The following is a 23,126-nucleotide window of genomic DNA, read 5'->3' on the forward strand; positions in this document are numbered from 1 at the left end:
GCACCAGCCCAGCACTCGCAGGGACTTCAGCTGCGATGCTCACCTCCGCGCTGCTACTCGGTTCCTCTTCAGCAACCACTAGCAGCGGAGGCGAAGGCCTCCAGCCGGGCTCGGGACGGCCGCCTGCACCGCTCCCCGGGGCGGAGCGCCCCGCTCGCCCCTCCCGCCCCGGCCTCTCGCCCAGTGATCCGAGCTGCGCGCCGTCGCCATGGCCTTCGCCACCCGCCACTTCGTGCGCGCCGCTTCCTCCGCCGCCGCCACGGCGGCCGCCAAGAAGCTGATCGTCAAGCATGTGACGGTCATCGGCGGCGGCCTCATGGGCGCCGGCATCGCCCAGGTGAGTGCGGCCCGGCCCGGCGGCGGGACAGCGGTGAGGGGAGGCGGCGGCTGCGCCATGGCGGCTGCAGGGCGGCCGTTACTCGGCGGGTGCAGCGGGAGGGACCCTCACGGTTCGCTGGGGGCTGGCCGGGGGAGGCGGGGACGGCTCTGCCGCTGTCTCTGCTGCCAGCGGGGACCCTTTTCCGGGCAGGGAGAGCCCCGGCTCCAGCCGCGCAGTGCTCCTGCTCCCGCGTCCCCTTCGCTTCGTGGTTTCTAGTGAGGGAGCCGAGCCGAGCCGGGCCGGGCGGGGTGTGTGGCTGTAGCCGGCCGCGGACGGGAGCGGGGTGCCCGGCAGGCAGAGCAGCAGCTCGAGGCCGCGGGGCGTCACGTGCCGGGGCCAGCTGCCTGCCCGGCCTTGCCGACGACCTACACGGGTCGAGGCGCCGCTCCGAGTTGTGAGGAGAGAGCCGTGTTTAGGATGAAACAACGACAACAAAATAGCGCTTCCCCGAGTTTATTACAGTTCGTGCGAAAGTCATTTCATGCGTCCGTCCCTGGCAGTGTGCAGGGCCAGCCTGGACCGAGCTTTGAGCAACCTGGTCTAGTGGAAGGTGTCCCTGCCCGTAGCAGGGGGTAGGAACTCGGTGATCTTAAGGTCCCTTCCAGCCGAAATCATTCTGTGATTCTGTGCTGTGTTTGTGTGAGAAATGGTGGCTGCTCTTGCACTAGAGAGCTGTACGTGCGAGCAGCAACACCTGACCATGACCCTGGCCCACGAACCAGCTGAAGTGTGTGGTGGGTTTCACCCCATCAGCCTCCCTTTTGCAAGGCATGTTGGGGAGCCAGCGTGTGCTCATCACACCACAAGCATGAGTGCCGCTGGGGATGTGGAGGGACGTGCCCAGGCTGCCCTGTTTGCAGACTTGTGTGAATCTGGGGTTTACTGCTGCTTCAGGGGGTAGAAAGTACTGCTGCACCCCTGCTGTCCGGTTGAGCAACCTTCAGGTTTTCTGTTCTCTTGCTAATCCACATGTCTTCAGGTCAGACAGGTGGGTAAGTAGAACCAAGGTCAATGCTATAAATCGTTTAAGGTGGTTCTTAAGACAACATGTGGACTACTTATAAACCAGGCAGTGTGTAATAACGTTTGGAAAATACTGGTCCAGGAAGCTTCTGACTTGCCAAGGGAACAGATCAAGTGACATTTTACAAGTTATTAAAGTAGAATACAGCATCTAAAATAGACATTTAGCTCTCAGTCATCTGCAGAGTTATGAAGTGGTTAATATTTACATAGGATTTACTTTCCCAGTGCTTAATCTCAGGCCTTTGGCTTTCAAGCTCATCTTTAACTTGATAGTTTGGGGCAGAAGACGGAATGGTCCTGTCAGTGATTTAAGATTTGTCTACTTCACAGAAAGACGGTGTTCCCCAAGATACCAGGGTAGCTCACAAACTTTGCAAAGAATGACTGGAGGATGAAGGCATCCACAAGTGGAATCAGATAGTGAGGTTGGAGTTCATAGATAGTAGTTCTCCATTTTAATGAATTAACAGTTTTCCTTCTCGGGACTGAAGATTGCTCACATTCCTGGCAGTAGGAATGCAGGGGCTATTTCTGGTTTTTTTGCTAAGGAATTAGCTAGTTGTTTATTAACTTGTGTGGTGAAACGTCTGCTCTGTATCTTGATACTGGAACATGAGGTTTCCACTGAGGGAACAACCAAAGAACAACTTTTGAGAAAGATTCTGTGGAGAAATATGAAAGATTTGAGGCAGATGCACGCTATGCAAAGGTTATAATTCTGCAGGAAAAGTAAACTCATCTGCATAATCTGCACACAAGAGTGGCTTGTCCAGGGAAGCATGTCTGGTATTTGCCTCTAACAGAGCTCACAATCTTCTACCACTGTTAAGGACCAGGCGTGATTTTGCTGACCATCTGCCTCCGATGTATCAATCTGAAATTACCTCAAAGCAGAGATGATTAAAACACTGAGTGGGGTCTCCTCCATACACAGTTACTAAAGCTTTTCTTCCTTTTTAGAACATGTAAGGAGTTGTCCCTCCTCTTTACTTTCTTTCTCATAATGTCAGGAAAAGCTAACCTCTGCTAAAATGTATGGCTGAAACCCAGGGGCTTATAATTTCTGATACAGAAGCACTTCTGTATCAAAAAAGCATTAATTGACTCCCCAACGCTCTTTTGTTACTTAGTATTCTTCAGGTCATTTCATAGTAGAGTGAGCGAGCGTGTGTAAATTACAAGGAGATGATATGACCCTTTGCCATTTTTCTTCTTCTTATCCGTGTAAATATGGTACAAATGAGATGGGAAAAGGGAGATGTTAATTTTTCTAGGATTTTTTTTTGTCAGCTGCTCAGTGCTGGTGTAGTTGTAGGTTGATAATCAGTGAAGGATCTGTTATAAATGTGTTTGGTATTGATTTTTTTTTCCTGAAGAGTAGAGGGTCTTGCTTTACTATTGCAAATAATCAGCAGCAGATGAAGTGTTAGGAGTACAAGTCCAAGCTTGGTTTAAATGTTGTTTTCTTTTATGATTCACTTGTTTTGATGAAATAACTATAGTGAAAATAAAATAACAACAACAAAAGATGGATAAAGACATGCAGGCTGCCATGTTAAAGGTGTACTGCTGCTGTCCAGAAGCAGTCTGGCATTTCTTTATTTGATGGATTACTGAGGCAACTTGTATGAGAAAAGCACCATGCTTTTCTTCAGGAGATAGCTCTCTATTTTTCATTCAGCTAGGCTTGTTGGAATAGGTCTTGTGGGCACAGGAGAATCTTTAGTCTCCAGATGCAGGGTTAGATATAAAGTAAAAGGTTGCAGGAGAGAAGCACCTAAGTTATGTGACTTCAGAAACAGCCAGTGAAACCATGTTTTAATCTGTTTTCCACAATTGCTGTATTGCAACTTGTTAGTTCAAGGATTCTGAAGACAAAGATAGGCTGTGGCTAACTAACAAGAGAAACAGAAATTAATGAACAATGAAGTAACAGATAACAGCTGATTTTTAATAGGCTGTTGCAATGTGAGAAAGTGACATTGTGTGTTTGAAATTAATTGAATACCAACCCAAAATGCAATGCAATAGTGCTGTAGCTGAGCCAGTGTTTGTGCCAAGTATATAGTAAGGAGTGTTTGCAGGCTACTTGGGTCTGTGCAGAGTCCTGGAGTAGCAAATGTTTCACTGCTGCTCCTAGCACCACTGTCACCTTCATATTGTTGAGACATGCTCGTGGCCAATCAGCAGAGTTGTTACACTCAGATCCAGGAACAAAGAGTTAGCCATCCCTAATGCCTCTTGCTCACCCTACCAGCATGCATGTTTTGTTCTTCACAGCCCTTTTTCCTTCCAAGATCCAAGGATCACAGCTAAGCTGTTTGCTCTTTTCAAGACAGCTGTTTGTCTTCTATCCATAGGGGCAGAATTCATCTGCCTCCGTGTACAGGTATTGTTCTGTATTGGGGAAAAATGGATTTCTTTTTCGTTTTGGATTGCTTTTTTCCTAAACCGAGACCTTTATCTCTTCCCCTCTGCTCCAACTGTGTGTGGGGTTTTGTGATTTTTTTTTTAGTAAATTGCATTAAGTCTTAATTCAATGTTCTTTAGCTCTGTTTTGCCTAAATCATTGCCTAATGTGTTGCCTGCCCAAACACAAGTCAGTATGATTGGTGGTTTTATGATACTGATGATACTTTTATCTTTCAGGTTGCAGCAGCCAGTGGTCACACTGTGGTGTTAGTTGACCAGTCAGAGGAAATCCTTAAGAAATCTACAAAAGGAATTGAAGAGAGTTTGAAGAGAGTGACAAAGAAGAAGTTTGCGGATAAGCCTGAGGTTGACATTGTCTTCTTTATTCCTCTGGGAAAACTTTGAAGAATAAAAGCTACCATACTGAAGTTCTGAGATTTTTTGCAGTTATGCATTATAGAGCATGTTAACATACTGGTTTAAAAAGAAAGCTGTTTCCAGTGTGCTGAAGAACTTCGGTTTTCTGTTTCTGATTCAAGGAGGTAGAAAGATGTCTTACCTTACTTTCTTTCCTTTGTAGACTTCAGCCTTGAGATCAAGTTTTAAAACAACTTGGCGACCTTTGTAGCAGATGCTAAATGGGAAATGTTGCCAACTTATTAATCCTAATTTAGTGGCAAGATACCTTTGAGTACTTATGTTGGGGATGTACCAATTTGTCCAACAGTGAATAGTAACAAAAGTGTTTTAATAGGTTAGTAAAAAGACTTTCTCCTGTGCCGCAAGACTTGGATACAGAATACTACAAAGTAAATGATAGTGCAAGTTTAACTGCTGTGGAGTAACATGAATTAGATATGGTGCATGCACATTATTGAGTAAGATTTACATACTGTAAGTTACTGTGAAGCAGTTGGTGCACCTATATTTATATCGTAAAGGCTATTTGTTGCTGTGCTTGCTTCTCTAAATTCCACAACATATTCAGTTCTTTCTTTGATACGTATTAATGTATATATTATATACTGGCTTGATGATTACCAGCATGAATGATACAGCAGGCAAAAGAATTTTAAAAGGGCTTGTTTGCATGAGGAACTACAGAAGAAAAATTGTAGTAATATCAGGATAGCCAGAGCATACATACATAATTATGTGGAGTCTTTTAATCCAAAATAAAATTGTTCACATAATTCTTGCATTTTATATATGACATTATATTCTAGAGTGCAGGTACATTTTTTAATTGCACTGTGTCTCCATTTACTCTTTGGTCAAATTCTTGAAAGTCCTTCTAATGATACATGCTTAATTGCATAAATTGCATATTTTTAATTTTTGTCCTCACAAGCATGTCAGTGATCGGCAGATTTACTAGTCAGAAAACAGATTATTTTTTCCCACATTTGCACTGAAACTGTAGTGAATGTAGGTCTTTTCCTGGAGTGTTCATGAACTAGAGCGTAATCTGTTCATAGGAGTGAAACAAGATAATCACTGAAGGAAAAAAATGCAAAGGTTTGAAACTGGAAGAATTCCTCTTTATGGAGGGTGAGTCCAGGCTGCCTTAGTAACTACTGATTGACCAACCAATTGTTAATTCAAACTCTTATGCTGAAGATTGGACTGCAGAAAATAGTCTTCCTAAAAGAGCGAAGTCAAAGGTCTCTTATTTGCTTCAAAGCAATTTGATTGCTAGGAAATTTGATTGGCTAGGAAAGTTTTGTCAGTGAACAGAACTTTCTCACTGACTTGGACATGTGGGAGACTGCCTCAGTTTTTCAGGGCTCAAAAAAACTTCAGAGCATATAAAGGGGTTTTCACGTGAAAATAAGTTGAATAATTGTAACCAGACATTCCGACTTGGAAATGTTTCAGGCTGGTGCTGAGTTCATTGAGAAGACCTTAAAGAACCTCACAACAAGCACAGATGCAGTAGCAGTGGTCCACAGCACGGATTTGGTGATAGAAGCTATTGTCGAGAACCAGGAAATTAAAAATGAACTCTTCAAGCAGCTGGATAAGTTTGCTCCAGAGTATGTGTATTTTTCCTGTTACATTTTGAAACTTAGATCTTTGTATCTCCTATTTTTAATCTCACACTGTTAGTTCTCCATTTTCTTAGCTGCTTTTTTTATAGCAGGAGTTTTTCTCCCATAGACTAACTTCAGACTGTGGTGTGATATGTAACAGTTGTGCCAGGTGCGTATGTTACAAATGCTTTCAGCTGCTTTCAGTTCATTTAATTGTTGCATTGCTTCCTTTGATGTGGTTTCAGGTATGTTTAGTCATAAAGCTTGTCCATCTAACTCACAAGTTCAAATCTAAATCCAAACACAAATACACAACAGTAGAATAAGCTTGTCCTGGTACATATGGGCTATGGTTAAATCCCATAATTAAATAGGAAGTTAGGATGATAAGGTACTTGCTTTCAGTATGCCTGGCATGAGCAAGTTTCAAGAAATCTCAGCCTCTTATCCATACAGTCAGCTCAGCAGTGGCTTAAGTTTACTCTTATTACAAGAGTTTGGAAATAGGTCATTGCTCTTGTGTTTGAGGTAAAAGTGTAAATAACTTCTTAGCATGCAGTTGTTCAGTTACTTACAGTCTCTGCAACTTTCTTTGAACTATATTTGATAACTGCTGGAAGTTACCCTTGAATTGTCTCCAAACCCAAAATGCTGTTAAGCTGATCATGCAAAAGCTGATCCTTGTAACGAATGACTCAGGATCACAAGACCTTGACTGCTTGCAGGTGGAGGTTTTAACCAGTACAGCTAAATCTGGGGATATAGGCTAGAGGCATTTTAGACTGTCTGACTAAAGAACTAGACAGGTTGCACCTTAAATATGTTACCATTAAGTTGACATCAGCCTGGGGAGATTTTTAGGCTGTCTCATATTGTTAGTTATCTAAATGACCTGGTACTTCTGAAAACAATAAAGGATCACAAACAGTTGTGCACTGAGCACAGGGTAACTTGCCATTACCCTTGGTCTGGCAGACAGATGTTAAGTAGCTGCCTTCAGCAATTGTCATGGTACCTTGTCATGATAGATTGTGCTTATTTTGAGAAAACAGACCACAGTCTTTGCTGACACTCAGCAGAGAAAGCTAATGAGCAAATCTGAGTGTACTAAATGGCAAACTGTCTAAAACCAGTCAGCAGGGAAAAGTGGCACAGGGACTTGGAGCCTCCTTTAATAATATGTTTATTTGGAACATCTAGAACTATATTTTGTAAGCTCAGCTCAGCAAGCATAGCTGCCTTGAAACATGAAATTTTACATTACAAGAGTGTTAAAAGATATTGGGAGATGTTCAGATTAATGTGCCTTCCTGTGGCAAAAGTCATGATTTTGCAGGGTTGGAGAAAAGGACATTAGACAAGAAGCCTTCTCTTTTAAGAGGAGAATTGGAAATGGTGATAAACATGGAGGTATCTTACACGGAAGATAAAGAAAAGAATAACTGTCCAGGTGGAATGGTGTGTGCTGTTTCTTGGATGCTATCAGTTTGAGAGCATGCTGGTTTATGTTTCTGGAGCTTTGCAATATTGCTTGTGTATGTTATATTACACACTCAATGTTACACTCATCCTCCCAGTATGGTAACTGTTACTGAGTTACATGGTCAGCATCTTCAGAGCAGGTGATACAGTATGGTTGCCCACTCTTCAGTTTTGTTTTCTTTTTGAATTGAGTCAGTTTCACCTTTCCATCTTGAAAAGGTCAGACTAGGGTTTTTGTAGACTATCCCCACATTCTTTATTGCCTTTAGGCATTTAAACACCACAGCCATTTTCCAAACAGCATCATAATGAACATGGCAAAAGAATCTGGGGGTATCCACTTTAAGAGCTCTTCTCTACCTACTTTCTGAGTGGTGGGAATACCCATCAACATATCTCAGTCTAGGATTTATTTGTAGACATAGGAACTCAGCTAGGTACTGACAGTGGTTTTCAACTGTTCATTGTGTTAAAAATCAGTGTTCTGAGCGTTGCGAAAGAAGTGTTCAGTGTTCCCACTACAACTGTATAACAGCTGGGCTGTAAGGGTAGGTTTTATTGAAATGGTGTATTTCTCTTGTGTGTGATTCTGTTTTTAATGCTGTTCCCTGACCCGCTAGATGTCACCAAGAGAAAGCATACTGATGCCTGGGAAAGCATCACTGAGGCTTCACTAGTGCTGTTGCTTTCAAATGCATTCCAGCTCTGCTGTGACCTGAACCAGGGATTGTGTGGTTCTAAGTCACAGAGGCATGTAAATTCTATTTTAAACTCAATTTGAGTTTGCATAGGCAAAATACCTTTAATATATTAACAGTGATTTAAGCAGAAAGTGTAAATAAAATGTCCTTGTACACAATACAGATCTAATGCTTTTTTTCCCCCAAGTCTTTTTGTTATGTGAGGCTACAGTATTCACCTGCAGAAGTGATGCTGAGACAATTATTTTAAGTGAACCCAGATACAAACAGATCAACATGCTGAATTTTTACATGAATATTTGAATTCTTCGTGTACAGTGGCAGGTTTTTAGTGAAGAGGCAGGTTTTTAGTGAAGGTAAGTGTCTTTTGGATGCATTGATCTCCAGAGGCCGAAACTATGAGGTGCATAATACTCTTTTTAGTATCTCAACTCAGAACAACGTAAGGCTTAATTTACGGTGGAACAATAACAAAAGAATATTTGTAAGAAGTGTAAATAGAAATTTTCAGGGTTTTTGTTTTATTTCCTTCTCTGTAATACATGCTCAGAAACTGAGAAAACATAATAAAAAAATGGAAATCTGGATTTTTTTTAATCTGTAAAAGGACCTCATATTTCTTAAAATTCTTGTGTTAGTGTATCCTTTGCAGTGACCTATGCATGGCAGGTTTTACCTTTTCTCTGTTTTTTGTTTTCCATCTACTCTTTGCTCTCGTGGTAAGTTTGCTTATCACATCTGCCAGTGATCATTGTAAAAAAAAAAAAGAATCAAAATTTTTCTTAACGCTCCGAAGTGCATTTTTGACATTGCAAATGATTGGGCTTCCATAGATATGTAAATGATTCACAGTAAAAAATACCCTTAGGTTTCTAGGTTTGCTTAGAAATTAAGTGGAATAGATTTTAGAAGCTAAAAATTTTCTACTTGGAGTCTTTTTTTTTTCCCATCACTTAATATCAATATTCAACACGCTTACTCAGAAGTCAGAAACTCGTGCACCCCTCCCAGCAGTTATTTCATCATTGCTATTATTTCTATCTCAGAAAAAGAATGGTGATAATCTGCAGGGATATTTCTGAGAATACTGTGGATGGTTGGCCAATGGATGTCTACTTATGTTTAGTGCACCAGTCTTCTGCTGACAGGAAAATAGTAATCATTTACACAATCCATATGTTTCTTTTTTCCCAGGCATACAATATTTGCAAGCAACACTTCATCCTTGCAAATCACACAGTTGGCTAACTCAACCACCAGGCAGGACCGATTTGGTGGTCTCCATTTCTTCAATCCTGTGCCTATGATGAAGCTTGTGGAGGTAGGCATCTTGTAATGTAATCATCATAACCACTGTGTTACAGCAGTGCAGTTGTCACCACTGAGAATTCAGTTGAATGAAAGAGCAGATCTCAGTTTGCTGAACAAGCTGCTGTTACTGATAAGGGTTGGTGCATTCTCTGTTGAGGGGCAGGTTAAAGAGACAGAGGAAACTCTTTCAGTCTCGAGGCTCCAAAGTTCTCCACTGACCTGCCAAGACAGGTGCTGTTTATAGTGATCATTTCAAGCAAGCAGGCAAGCTGATTAATAAGAACTACTGAAAGCTTAAACAAAATCATCCGATGACTGACACAGGAATTTGATTGCTACCAGTGTAGGCATTGATACAAAATAAGATGAAATCTTACTGCCTTGTGGCTTATGAAACAGTCATGTTTGTTTCAATGTTCCAGATGATTAGTCTGAAAGTATTGCATTATTTCCCAGCCTTTAAGGAAGTGTAAAAAGAAGTTTTCACGTAATTCTCCAGATGTCTTTTCTGAACATACTCTCTTTGGCTACGTCATGCAGTTTCTAATAATATTGCAGAGCAGAGTAAGAAATCATCTGATAGAAGAGTTTATCTAAGTCTCCAGAGTAAAGTTCACATTGCAAAAAGAAAAAGACAGGTCTCTCATCTCCTTTTTCTTACCTTCCCCTGTGACCCCTGACCTTGATCAGCTAGATCTTAAGCTCTTAAGTGAAAATAAACTTTTTATTTTGGCTACTCTGCCCCAAAGTTTTGCTTATTTCATACCATTAAATGCTGTAAAACTTTTTCCTCTGTCCCATGAGTGGTTAGTTCTAGTATTGCTTTGGTGAGAAGAGCTTCAAATATGTTGTGTCTGCTTTTTGAACTCCTGAGATTCACTTTATTATATTTTTTGCTTGTTTCCCATCAAAATACATATGACACAGCTGCTTGCTCTGTGTCTTTGAACGTCTAATTCTCTTCTGTCCCCTTTTGAACTGTTTGAAACTTTTGGCTGAAATGAACAAATTTGATTCAGAGTGGTGTTGTCCAGTGAAGGCTCAGACACTTGCAAATTCTCTGTCACTGACTCTGTACCCACGTGGATTGGTTTTTAAATTTAATATTGCATCCTATATTTTGTGACTAAATGCTCTGGGGAGATGGTGTAAGAAGAAAAGAGAAGAGTATTACAGGTGTGTCAGAGACAACAAAGGTCTTTACCAGAAATTCCTTAGGCTAACATAGGCTTTACTGATTTCTGTGTTAAGATCTACTTGTTGGCAGTAATCTATTTCTGTGGAGGAAATGTTCTGTGCCCTGTCTCAAACCTAAACCAAATCATAGTCTTTAGAAATACAACCTAAGCCTCTGTGATACTTGAATAATACTGAAGATATCTATCATTGTAAAATACTGAAACTGAGAATTTGTAAAATACCGAAACAAGAGACTGCTGTGGTTAGTCTTTATAATTTGTATTTTTTTTCACCTGACTTGTGAACATTCTACCCCAGTGTGACTCCAGTTGATGAGTAGTATTTAAGAGCTTTAAAACACAGAAGCTCTGCTTCCATTGACTTGATCTTGAATGGTTCCAGTATTAATAGGTAAATTTTTTAAAGCTTTGCTTTTGTTTCCTGTCTACTACTGTAGATCACGATTGACATTGACAGACACTGCAGAGCAGTATTTGCTATGTAAAACAGATGTTTTGGTTTGAAATAACTGGGGGGAAATCAAGAGAATCACCAAAACTACAAAATACATTACTGAAATTGCCAGTCATCTGTCATGAAATCCGTCCTTCGTGGGTGACAAATGTACAGTGCGTTTGAGTCTTATCTGCTCTTTTCACAGATTATTGGTCTCATGCTTAGAAGCACACAGCTTTGAGAGGATTTCTTTTTCTAATAATCCAAAAAGATAGTGCTAAGGATTCAAAATTCTAAAGTACATATTAAAAATTCATTCTTGAAACTGTTGCAGTCTTGTGTAAGAATCTCAGATATTTTAGTCTAATATCAAAGTAAAAGAACACTTGTGGTTTTTTTTTTTTCTGATGAGAAACAAGCCTCTTCCTCAGTTCTAACAGCCTGTTTTTGTCGTGGCCTTGCTTCGGTAAGAGGGACAGAATCTCTGTGTGACTTAATGGTATGAACAAGGATGTCAGCCTTAACTGCTCATGTGTAGCAGTTTTCAGTTGGTGCACATGGAGTTCAGTTTCAACAGAAACATGACAACTAGTTCAGCTTGTGCAAGTCTTTTTTTCTTTTTTTTTGTTGGGGGGAGGGTGAGGGGAGTGGAGGGTAGGTCTCTAATAAATTATTTCAGGCATCCCAACTCCAGTGAAGTTTAGAAAATACCACATGTGATGACAGATTCAGTTGTGAAGAAGATCAACATGGGAACATACTACTCGAAGCTAAGAGGCTGTCACAAATTTGAAAATAGATTTAAAATTTTCTTTAAAATTAAATATCTGCATCATGTTTACATTGAGCACAGTGTAGATGTTACACAACCCTTTATATCAGGAGCTATGTCTGTTAATGTGGTTCTCTAGAGTGGTGCTGTTGTGTTTCCCAAGAGAACAGACTATGTAGCTCTTAAAGTTATTTTATCATACTTGTTGTATGTAAGGATTTTCTCTTTTACCATCCATAGTAGGAAAGTGTCTTAAATAAAACCATAATTTCAAAATGTGCAAAATGTTGTATCTGTCTTTAAAATAGATTTCTGTGTCTATTACACCTATATATCCACTGAAATCGGGGGTTTTTTTTGCAAAACAAATGTTTTGTGAATTTCTGCAATAGTATTCTGGATTACAGCTTAATCATTGCTGTACTGGGAAATGGGAGAAATTCTGCTCATAGATGTGCTTATGCTCTCCTTACCTTCCCTCTGCCCAGGTCATTAAGACTCCAATGACCAGCCAGAAGACTTTTGAGTCACTTGTGGATTTCAGTAAAGCAGTAGGAAAGAGTCCTGTCAGTTGTAAGGTGAGTACAATTTAACTGTATAATGTTCAGAAGATCTGTTCTTGAAAACCTCTGAAGTGGTAGGTCTTAGTTAAATATAAGAGCACTTTGTAAGATTTTCCAGGCTGCTTTTTGTCCAGTTTCTCTTCACTATTAAAAGGATTTTGGCCAAACACCCACATTTACTATATATTTCTCAAAGTGGAGTGACTCTTGACATCCTGTATAGAGTAGCAAAACTCACAAATATCAGAGCTAGAGTTTTTGGTTTTTTCTTTTCCAGTCCTGCAGAAGCCTGGGCTGGGGAGCTTAAGCAGGAGTTCATCTTTAGCCATGCTAGAGACAAAACTGCTACCTCTTGTACTATAAGGCAGCTGGATGAATCTTCCGTGGTGTGTGCTGCTCACTGCAAGTTTTTCTTAAGACTGCAGTAACTAGACCCATATTAATCTTCACTGCTTTGCAGCTTTCTTCTTCCAAATCCATTAAGTTATGGGCTGGGTAGCTTTAGGCAAGCTATTGCCTTGCATTTCACAGCCCCCAGGAGACATTTGGTCATAAAAAGAAGGGCCTGCAATCTGGTAGTTACCAGATTCAGCATCTGGATGCTGGATTCTAATTCAGGCTCTACTGCTAAATTGCTCTGTGGCCTTGGTTGACTTTTTTTCCCATTTCTGTCACAGCTTTGCAGTATGTGATGTGCAGAATATATGGTGAATTATTGTTACAAATTTGCAAAACATTTTCTCACTTCTTTGTATTTTGGATTTTTATTAAAGCTTGTGTACAAGAAGTTCTGTATCAGTTGGTTACCTTCTGACAGCATTTATCTTTATCTTTTCATTGATACCACTGGTGTTTGCTATTGAAATGATCCTAACTTTCAAAAGCGTTGTTTGCCAGTGAGCAGTGGCGGAGAAGTAGCCTTTAGCCAGAAGCGTTTCTGGTAATGAACACACAAGTGTTAAAGAACTTCTCTTCTTGTATCCTTCAGGAAATTGTATCAGCAGAATTTTGCTAAAGAAAAGGCATTTGCCAAATGGCCACATAAAGATCGAGTTGGGCTTGCAGTAGTCTTATTGTTCTCAGTCATGATGAATGTTTATATGCCATTCCTTGTTTTTAAAGTTCATCTCTTGTCTTTTAATACTGAGCAGATAAATCGGATGAAAAATACAATTTAGAGAGTACCAGAAGTTGATGATTCAATAAGTCTCTTCATCTACTTTTTTGACTTGTTATGTAGCTTTTGAGTGTAGTACTGGTAAAGAATGTTTATTTAGAATCCTTTTTCTTTTCTTTCCATAGGATACTCCAGGGTTTATTGTGAACCGTCTGTTGGTGCCATATATGATGGAAGCTGTTAGACTTTTTGAGAGAGGTACTTGCTGGGATATTGACTTAAGGGAATGTTTATATGCAGCACTGTGAAATGTTATATCCCTTCAGAAAAGCCTTGCGATTCCCTCAAAACTGTCAGACCTTAACGGCTGGAAGTGAACAGTGAACATCAAATATGAGCCAATATGTGTAATTAGAAAGACTTTCTCTGCACTTTGAAATATCAATGTGTGCAGAGTCAGAAGGTACTAGTTACTTGTGTGTGAAATTTCTGGTGGTGGAAAATGTTTCTGGTTTGGAGATGACAAGGTGAGTGTAGTACCATTGCAAAAATATTCTCTGCCAACTAATTAGAACCTCCCTCTCTTCATCCTTAAAGATGTTAATGAGGATGATTGAAAATCCCATAATGGACATAATGTTCAAATGGGACAATTAGAAAAGTTCTCCTGAATTCACTTACCTTTGACTTGTGAAATAAAACACCTATTTATAGGTGAGGTAAATAGTGTCACACTGGTACCAGTATGCAAATGTTTGGGTTAATCTATTGCCACGTAAAACATCCTGTTTCTCTTCTGTGTCTTTGTTTAGATATAGGTTCTTTAGGAACTCCCATCTCACTCCAGGTCTCTTTTACTTTGATACTGAGGGTAGGTAGAAATAATCAAAAATCCTTAAATAACCACTAAATTTTTCAAAGCATTGATAGTTGTTTTGAAAAAGAATCAAGCCAGTAATTTAGTGGATAAAGAGGAAATTACGGAGTGTAATTACTTTTATTTAAAGTGCTCTTCTCATAGTTCTGTGCCACTAAAAATTGCATTTGAAACATTTTGGTTTTGAAGTCTGCTTTTCTTACAGATGAAAGCACTCCATTATGAGGATTCCCCAAAATATGCTTTAAATGTTAAGTATTAAAAATCTCTTATAGCACATGGAAGGGATGGTTTGATCTCCAGGAAAAAAAAAATACAAATCAACACTACTTGTTTATCCATCAACAGATATACCTAATTACATGTCAAAAAGAGAAAAGATCAAATTTAGTGACTTGAAAGGCATGGATTTGAGGGGTCATTATTCTTTTAGGAAAAGTCACAATTTTAAGTAAAGTGTGTAGGTGTTCCAGTGTGTGTAGAAGAGGTGCTTTTGTTAAGTGACATATATCATTGTACATATTTCAGGAGATAGTAGAACTTTTAATTAAATGTAGAAGAAAAAAAGTAACTGGGACTGTGTGTTAAAATTGACTTTTCTGCAGAAGCAAAACAATATTTTGATTTAATCTTTATTCTGTTTGTATTTTGTTCATCGGTATGGTATTTCCAGATTTGTTAAAGTACATTTATGAATTTTTAACTCAAATGAAATAAAAAGCTGGATAATGTTTTCATAAGCCTGATGGCTGTCTTCTAATTCTTATTTTCCATTGAATCAGGTTAAATTTTTATCATATCCTTTGTGTTAATTCTCAGAGTAGACACATGAGCCAGTTTGTCATCTACATTAGTAAGATATAGGATCTCTTTCCTGGCAACATCAGCCACTGAAATACTGTTTTATTGGGTCAGTCCTTGAGTCTTTATTTCTACAGATTCTCCTTGGCTTAAATGTGCACTTTTGCACAGGCAAAATACCTTTAATATATTAACAGTGATTTAAACAGGTGACATACTATAAATATTAATGGATGGTGTAATGTACTGCCCTTTTATGAGTGGAAAACTAAGCAGACAGTCAAGTTCATATGGAAGTCTCTTTTATACTAGGATGCTAGTATGACCTAGGGGTACTACCCTGTTTTGCCCTTTTACTGTTTTTAATTGTGTTGTAACACAGCTGTATACTGTCAAGTGGCCAAGTCCCAAGTTTGACAAACAAAATAGGACAAATCTGTTGATATAAGAAGTATGTACTTCCGCATCACCTTCAGATGAGTTGACAATGTAAGCGTGTCAGAATTTGGGGAATTTAAATGGTTAGAATTAAGTCAGGCTCATTTTCCCAGTTCTTCAGAAATGTGGTTTAAAAAAGGGAAAAATGTCAGCTCTAAAGAGTAAAAGGAGATACATAAAAATTACTGCTTCATACAGAGCTGTCACTGAAGCTGTTGCCTTTCAAGAAATTTTGAAAATTAATTTCAGAGATTCTCTGATCTTAGGTGTATAAATTTCATAGGCTATGTCTGCCAAGCTTTTGGACACCCTGAATGCCTGTATGCATCAAGCATGGAAGTTACTTAACAAGTACCTATGGGGTTTGTTTAACTTCATCCTTCTTGTAGAATCTGCAAAGAAGTACAGTGCTTTTATCAAACTGGGTATTAAAAATAAGCAGTAGAGATGCATCTGCTTTCCTGACAGTATAAAGTATGCATTTCCAGCAAATGGATGAGGTGAATATTAACTGTGATAATGTGGCAATGCAAGATTTGTATTTTTGTAGGCATAGAGTGAAGTATAAGTAACAAATCTCTGATAATTTTGATTTATATATATATGCATATATATGTATATATAATTTTGGATTTCACAAATTTAACTGCACTTGCACAGTTTCTTCAGGTCATAGAATCATAGAATAGTTAGGGTTGGAAAGGACCTTAAGATCATCAAGTTCCAACCCCCCTGCCATGGGCAGGGACACCTCACACTAAGCCATGTCACCTAAGGCTTTGTCCAGCCTGGCCTTGAACGTTGCCAGGGGTGGAGCATTCACAACTTCCTTGGGCAACCCATTCCAGTACCTCACCACCCTTACAATAAAGAACTTCCTTATATCCAATCTAAACTTCCCCTGTTAGGTTTTAAGCTGTTACCCCTTGTCCCATCACTACAGTCCCTAATGAAGAGTCCCTCCCCAGCATCCTTACAGGCCCCCTTCAGATGCTGGAAGGCTGCTCTGAGGTCTCCACGCAGCCTTCTCTTCTCCAGGCTGAACAGCCCCAGCTTTCTCAGCCTGTCTTCATACGTCACTCTTATCTGCCATCTCAGATGCTGATAAATATCCTCAGGGGAAACCTGCTGTAACTAAGCATGTCACTTAGCTGCTACTGCTCCCTCCCCATGCTTGCTTTGTCTGTCAGCTGGTCAGCTGGGTATCACTTGCCTTCTGGCTGTCTTATAGAAAGGGAAGTGCTGTCCCGTGCATCATTCAAAAGCTGCTGCTGATCCCATGAAACTGAAATTTAGATCTTTTCTTACTTACACCGTTCAGCTGCCTCTAAAAGAGACTTTTGAATCTTCATAGTGGACCATTTCTTCCTTTGGTCTTTCTGATAAGTTGAGTGCAGTAGCTGTCATTCCATCAACAGCATAGTGATCTGTATTGAAAGGCAAGAGGAAGCTCGAAAAATAGAAAGTGGGCCTGCAGGGCTTTTACTTTTTTGTGAGAGATTCAGCTTTATACTGCAGCAAGTGTATGCTGACTCCAATTTTTGTGGTTCTGAAACGTGCAGAGATTTCTGTGAAGAGCTGCACCAGGGCGAAATAACACCCTCTTAATTATTTATAAGTGGTGCCGAGTAGATGCGGAGTCTTCTCTGTTCATCAAACTGTCAATCTTTTCTCTAGGAGATGCATCGAAGGAAGATATTGATGTTGCTATGAAGCTTGGAGCTGGCTATCCCATGGGTCCATTTGAACTGCTGGACTATGTTGGGTTGGATACCAGTAAATACATTATAGATGGTACTGCATGCTTGTTTTCTTCTGGTTTTCTCCTTTTTTAGCTAAATTGTGTATTAACGTTCTAATGAAAATCTGACTCTGAAGTAGTTTAAACTGAATGTTTATGCCAAAGCCCATTAACTGTTGAGGAGAAAGGAATGAGAATTCAGCTCCAAATGTTGTATGAGTACAGCATTTATCCTGTATGCCTGCACCCTATACACGTGGGAACAGAACAGAGATGTTTTTGCTAGCTTTGTCAAATTCCAGTGGGAAATAATAATAGTGGAACTTTATGTAACTAAACCAGTGGGAAGAGAGACACATACTGGAGGTAAGAAATTCTGATTAAAAAGAATAAATATTTAGACTCCTCCTTTTTCTGCCAGACACGTTTTCATTCTCAATTAATATGAAACCCAGTAAATGCCTTAAAAGATGCAAGTATGCCATCTCCCTTTCACTTCAGTTAAGTGGATGAATGTTAGCACAGTAACAGAAAACCCCCAACATAATTGGGCATAACTTGATGGTTGTATTATTTTGAATGTGCAGTTTAAATTTTCTCCAAGGCAGAATGAGACTTTAAAAACGGCATCTTCAGTGAAACCTCTGCTTTTATCCAGCCCTGTGGAGTAGTGTTATATTATTCTGGCGGACCATGTCTTTCATGGTTAGAAATTCGACTTGGGATTTCTTTGCACTTGAATTTATTTTCAGCACAGGCTTTGTTTTATTTCCTGTACTGAACTATATTTTAAAAATTATCCTTAATTTTTTTTTAAGTATTAGAAATCCTCAGTCATGGAGATTATAATGTGTTCAGATTTGCTCATAATCATCAATACTGATCTGTGCTTTATAAAGCTGTGTTTAAAGATCTCAGATTGCCTAGAATACGTTCCAAGGCTTCAGTTTTCTGACCTTGTCATACTTTTCTAGAGAGATGCAGATCTCTATTATCTTTGCATATAAACAGAACTGTTACTAATTCATCCACTTCTTTTCCACCAGGATGGCATTCATTAGAGCCCAACAACCCTCTTTTTGCACCCAGCCCACTCCTGAATAAACTGGTACAAGAAAAGAAGCTGGGTAAGAAGACTGGAGAAGGATTTTACAAATACAAATGAACTTCAAACCTTGAGAGGTGCTGAATGATCTGTGTATGCTATTCAGCATTGTTATATTACAGGTGAATTGTGTTTAAACCTTCCCAAGGATGGCACAAGCTGCTTTTAGAACATATAACCCACCTCTGAACTGAGTGATTGCACTAGCTAACTATTTTTATGGTAAAAGCTTAATTTGGTAGATTATTTTTTTTCTTGTAATTCTGAAAAGCCTTATATGTACAGTGCCTTCATGCAAATGCTGATTTTCCAGGTGCAGGACAGAATGCAAAGCAAATGTATGTATTTGAAACATTATTATGTTGACAGGAAAATCCTGAAAATAACCGCACTTTCTTAAAAATAAAATTTTCAACAGTTCTGTATTGAATGTCCTGGCTTGCAGTTGATGTACTCGGTTGCAGTCCACTGGGTGGCAGTCTCTTTTCACTCTGGCAAAGGTAGCCAGGGAAAGGCAGTAAATTGTTCTCTGAGGATTCTTATTCAGTGCAGTTCTAATCTGTAGGTGTATATCACCGTGCCTTGAACAGTAATGTTTTTGATGGTCATATTGCTTAAAGAAAAGTTTAAAAAATCCTCTAGTGGGTTTTTAAGGATCCTTCAGGCTGTCACCTGGTCAGAACATTCCTCATAAGGCATTCAAAAGCAGAATTCATCATTTGTGTTGGGAGTTTTGGCAATATTCAATTACTGATTGAGGGCCCTCTTTTTGCTTGGTACTACAGAAACATACTGAAGAGGTTTCTATTCTGAAGTAGTACAGAGTACTGAAGTAGAACTAGTACATAGGTTTGTTTTTTATTGACTAAGCTAAGAAGCTGGTGAAAGCCTCTGTATGCTTTCTAGAGTCCTGTGAATTGGCTTTATTTACTGGGTCTTCATTTTGTGTGTCATTTTTGCTCACTACACTACTACTATAGTACAGTACTTACAGGGATTGAAACTGGAGTCTGTGCTGTGTAAACAAATAGGTGTGTCTGACTCTGTGAGGCACTTTCTGTTTTGCAACTTTATTTCCTTGGTGTTTAGCAGAGCCTGGATTTGCTCATGGCTGGAGTGCTGCAAATCCTGCCCTTTCTCCAAGTACTGCAGAGCAAGTATGAGGGTTGAGGTTCTAGTTCTGCTGAGTAGTAGCCTTCTTTTACATTGTGTATTTTGGATCTGCAAACTGAGGGCTTAGATAATTTTTTAAGTAAAGAAATTATGAATATTTAACTCTGAAGTTGCTTATTCCTCCCTCCCCAGCATCTCATTCAGATTGCATAGAAGAAAACTGAGGCTGACAGATGTTAATTTCCTTGCACACAATAACACAAAAATACCTAAGTAGAGAGTAAAAACTGTTGGTTTATTGGATCCTGATTCCTAATTACAGATTTTCTGATTGAGTTGCTTGTCTTGAAAGATTAAAGGAAATAAATGGTACTGTAGACATTCTCTTTCCTTTACTAATATATTGTTAAAATGAGTTGGTTTCCTAAAATATAGTCCACTTCCTGCATCGGAGGTCTGTTTCACTTGAAGGCTGTCGATGCCTGTAATTCAGATTAGTGACTTTTAAGTGCTGTAGGGTGAAGTTACCTTCAGAACTCCTGTTTTAAGTAGTAATTAAAAATGGGAACATGTATTGCTCCTGTGTCTTAAAAAAAAACCTATTTGTTTTTTACAAAAACATTTAGTCAGAATGAAGTTGATGCTGCTCCGTTTACTCAGAAGATCATCTTTATTTTTAATTTGGAAACACTTAGGTTTATAGTCAGGCATAGGCTATGTAATATTGAATGTGCAAAATATTTTTCACTCCTGAATGTGACATTTTAGAAAAACACTTTCTCTAAACCAGTGTTTTCCCTTCAGGTTCTCTGACAGGTACAGTATGTATATATGTAATACATACAAGAAACCTGAAAGAGGCATTTGTAAGTTTGGCTTGCTGGTTCAGGAGAGACTTACTTTCCTCAGTAGCAAATAGGCCATGTGGAGGTACTTTACTGGTGGGTGGAGATAGTTCATTTCATTACCATGTGGAGTGCTGTGTAAGGATGAGCACAGGTGAGTCAAAGGGCGAAAACTTCAAATGCTCTCTCTTAAATCTAGATGAGAACACATAATGGTAGTTGAATGACTGAGGTCATTGAATCAAGGTAAGCCTTTTCTTTTGCTCCTCAGCGAGGCAGCATGGAGGATGTAGAAGTCCTTTCTTGGGTTCAAGATCATGATGAAATTGGTCAGAAGTAGGGTATTAAATAGTCGCTCCTAATTTGTATAAGAACTTCTGCAGCTCTGATAGTTTAAAGATTTCTAGGAGACTTAAAGAATAAGTAATGAAATGACAGAATTGTCTGTCTCCACCTTTCTCTCAGGAAACATTATTTCCCAGCCCTTGCTATGCCTCTGACTTGATGTGGAGGTATATGAGCCACCTTCAGCTGCATGTAGTGTTGATGAGTGAAGGGGAATCTTCTGGTAGTTAGTACCTCAGACTATGACATGGTACATTAGACCTGCTCTCACCAGTCAGCTCCTCCTGAATTGTTATTAAGAAGGGAAAAGATTGTGGAGGTAAAAAAAAATAATAGAAGAGAAAGTAGGAAGGATGTTTGATTTCCCTCACTACCTACTTTTAAAACCTTCAGCCTTTGTTTTCCTTTTTGTCAGCAGGCCTCACAGATTTAGAGCATTTGCCCCACTTCAGTCAAAGCTTTGAGCTGTATGCTTGGCACAGCTTGAGGGGAGCTTGACAGCCAGCAGCTGAGGAGTCGGATGTGAGCCCAGCTCCTGCGGCTGGGAAGAAGGCTCCAGATTCAGCATCTGGGTCATTTCATCTGCCAAACGTGCTCCATCTATGGTCTTCCTTGCTGCTGATGTGGCTGGGAAGAAGATGGGAGCATGGCAAACTCTACTAGAGGGAGATGAAAGCAGAATCTTAACTGGACTGGAAGAGGATGCTCTGCATGAGTGGCGTATGGAATATAAAGTGTAAGAGGTGGCAATAAAGTTTGATCCGAAGAGGAACTGTGTAGAAGTTGAAAGTCAGCTTTGCTCTAAAGAATGAAATATTTCCTATTAATGGCACTGAGCACAAGAATACATGTATGTAGGTCAGTAGTAACAGTTGCCTGTGTATTGAGTGCAGATGTCCTGAAGTTCTGAATATGCATCTGTGTTTGCAAATCATTGAATTTTTCCAGTATATTATTGTAGATTAATTTTCTTAGATACCAACTTGCAATACACATTTGATTCTGGAATGGAAAATGCAGCTTATTGCTTCCTCCTTCCTTCTTCATGGAGACTTGCAGAATATCTCCTTGGTAGGAGGTATTTCTGAAACTTTTGAGACTTGTCAATCTCTTTTGTAGATCCTCTTACTATAAATCAGTGAAGGTTTATCAGGCTGGAGAAGAAAACAAGAAAAAAACAAGAAACTTTCCAAGTGTAGCGAAATGTGATTGGTGAAATCTGTACTTATTAGAAAGGGAAAGGCATCTGAAAAAGATGTGTTTCCAGATTGTCTCCCCAGAAGAGGAAGAATATCAACCATGAGGACATGAGGAAACGTGCTGTTTCTGCTGATACTGACTTTTTTTGCTTCATGAAAAATTCTTTGCAAAGAGATAGGAGAACTTCTGTGAAAGTACAGATGCTTGCTGTTCTATAGTGAATTCTTTTTGTAAGCATCCAGTGTGTAGCATCACGAAATACAAAATGTTTTCCATATCTCAGGGTATTGATCTTCAAGCCTGTGTCTATTTTAATATATATATCTGATGGTTATTGCAAATGTTCAGACTAATAATTTTTAAGTTATCAACACATAATTGCCAAAGACTGATGCGTTTTTGTTATTCTTATATCTAGAGAAAGCCATTTTACAGTACCAAGTGGCTGCTTTTATAGTTTGTAGTTCCCAGCTTTCCCTGAAATTTACTGCTGACAGTTTTGAAGTTAATTTTTTCAAGAGAGGCAAGAGTGTTCTTGTGCTTGTAGCTACAGTGCTATATTCTTATTTTTCTAACTGGTACCACAGCAGTGACCCATATCTCAGGTTTTTTATTCACTACAGTTATGCAACCTCACAAGCAATTATAAAGCTGACCTGAATGATGCCTATTTCCCTGTGCTTTCTGGAAGAGCTGAGACCAGGAGCAAAAGCAGATGCTGTGATTATTTTCAGAGCTAGATCTTTTCATGTTATATCCTCCTTCAGCAGTTTTTCCTATTGTTCACAGCCAAAGGGAAGTGCTTCTGCTGAATTCTGTTAGAGAGGGGCTTAAGTAGAGGCGCAATCTGGTAATTGTAAAGATGATTTGTAGAATGACCCATCTTGAATTTTATGATCTTCTCGAAAGTTCACATGAAAACTGGAATCCCTTTTTATGTACCATTTGCTATCCAGTATACTTTTCCATTTATAAATGCAGTGCTATGAAGAGTCCTGTTACAGTTAAATGTATATGATCACAGAACAGTATGTAATGAGGTCTGGGGTTGTTACTGATAATATATTAATCAGATTTAGGTTTGTATGCCCATGGAGCAGCTTTGCACTTGTTCACTCTTCTATTCCCTTAGAGGTTTTCTATTTGGTTTTCTGTAACTTGCAAATAACTTGCAGCAATGCATTCTTTGCAGAGAAACTAGCACCTTAAAACTCTAATGCTGGCTGGATG

At 39.4% G+C, this 23,126-nt stretch overlaps 1 protein-coding gene across 1 annotated transcript; it reads left to right on the forward strand.

Moving 5' to 3' along the window:
* Positions 1-205: 205 nt before the first annotated feature.
* Positions 206-18,823, forward strand: HADH (hydroxyacyl-CoA dehydrogenase). Its single transcript, XM_034064738.1, has 8 exons — positions 206-337; positions 4,055-4,183; positions 5,696-5,853; positions 9,228-9,354; positions 12,240-12,329; positions 13,617-13,689; positions 17,225-17,341; positions 18,335-18,823. Exons 1-8 carry the CDS (start codon positions 209-211, stop codon positions 18,451-18,453), a joined length of 942 nt encoding a protein of 313 aa, XP_033920629.1. The 5' UTR covers positions 206-208; the 3' UTR covers positions 18,454-18,823.
* The last annotated feature ends 4,303 nt before the right edge of the window (positions 18,824-23,126 follow it).

Source organism: Melopsittacus undulatus, chromosome 7 (genome assembly GCF_012275295.1).
Source record: "Melopsittacus undulatus isolate bMelUnd1 chromosome 7, bMelUnd1.mat.Z, whole genome shotgun sequence".
NCBI classification, from domain to species: Eukaryota; Metazoa; Chordata; class Aves; order Psittaciformes; family Psittaculidae; genus Melopsittacus; species Melopsittacus undulatus.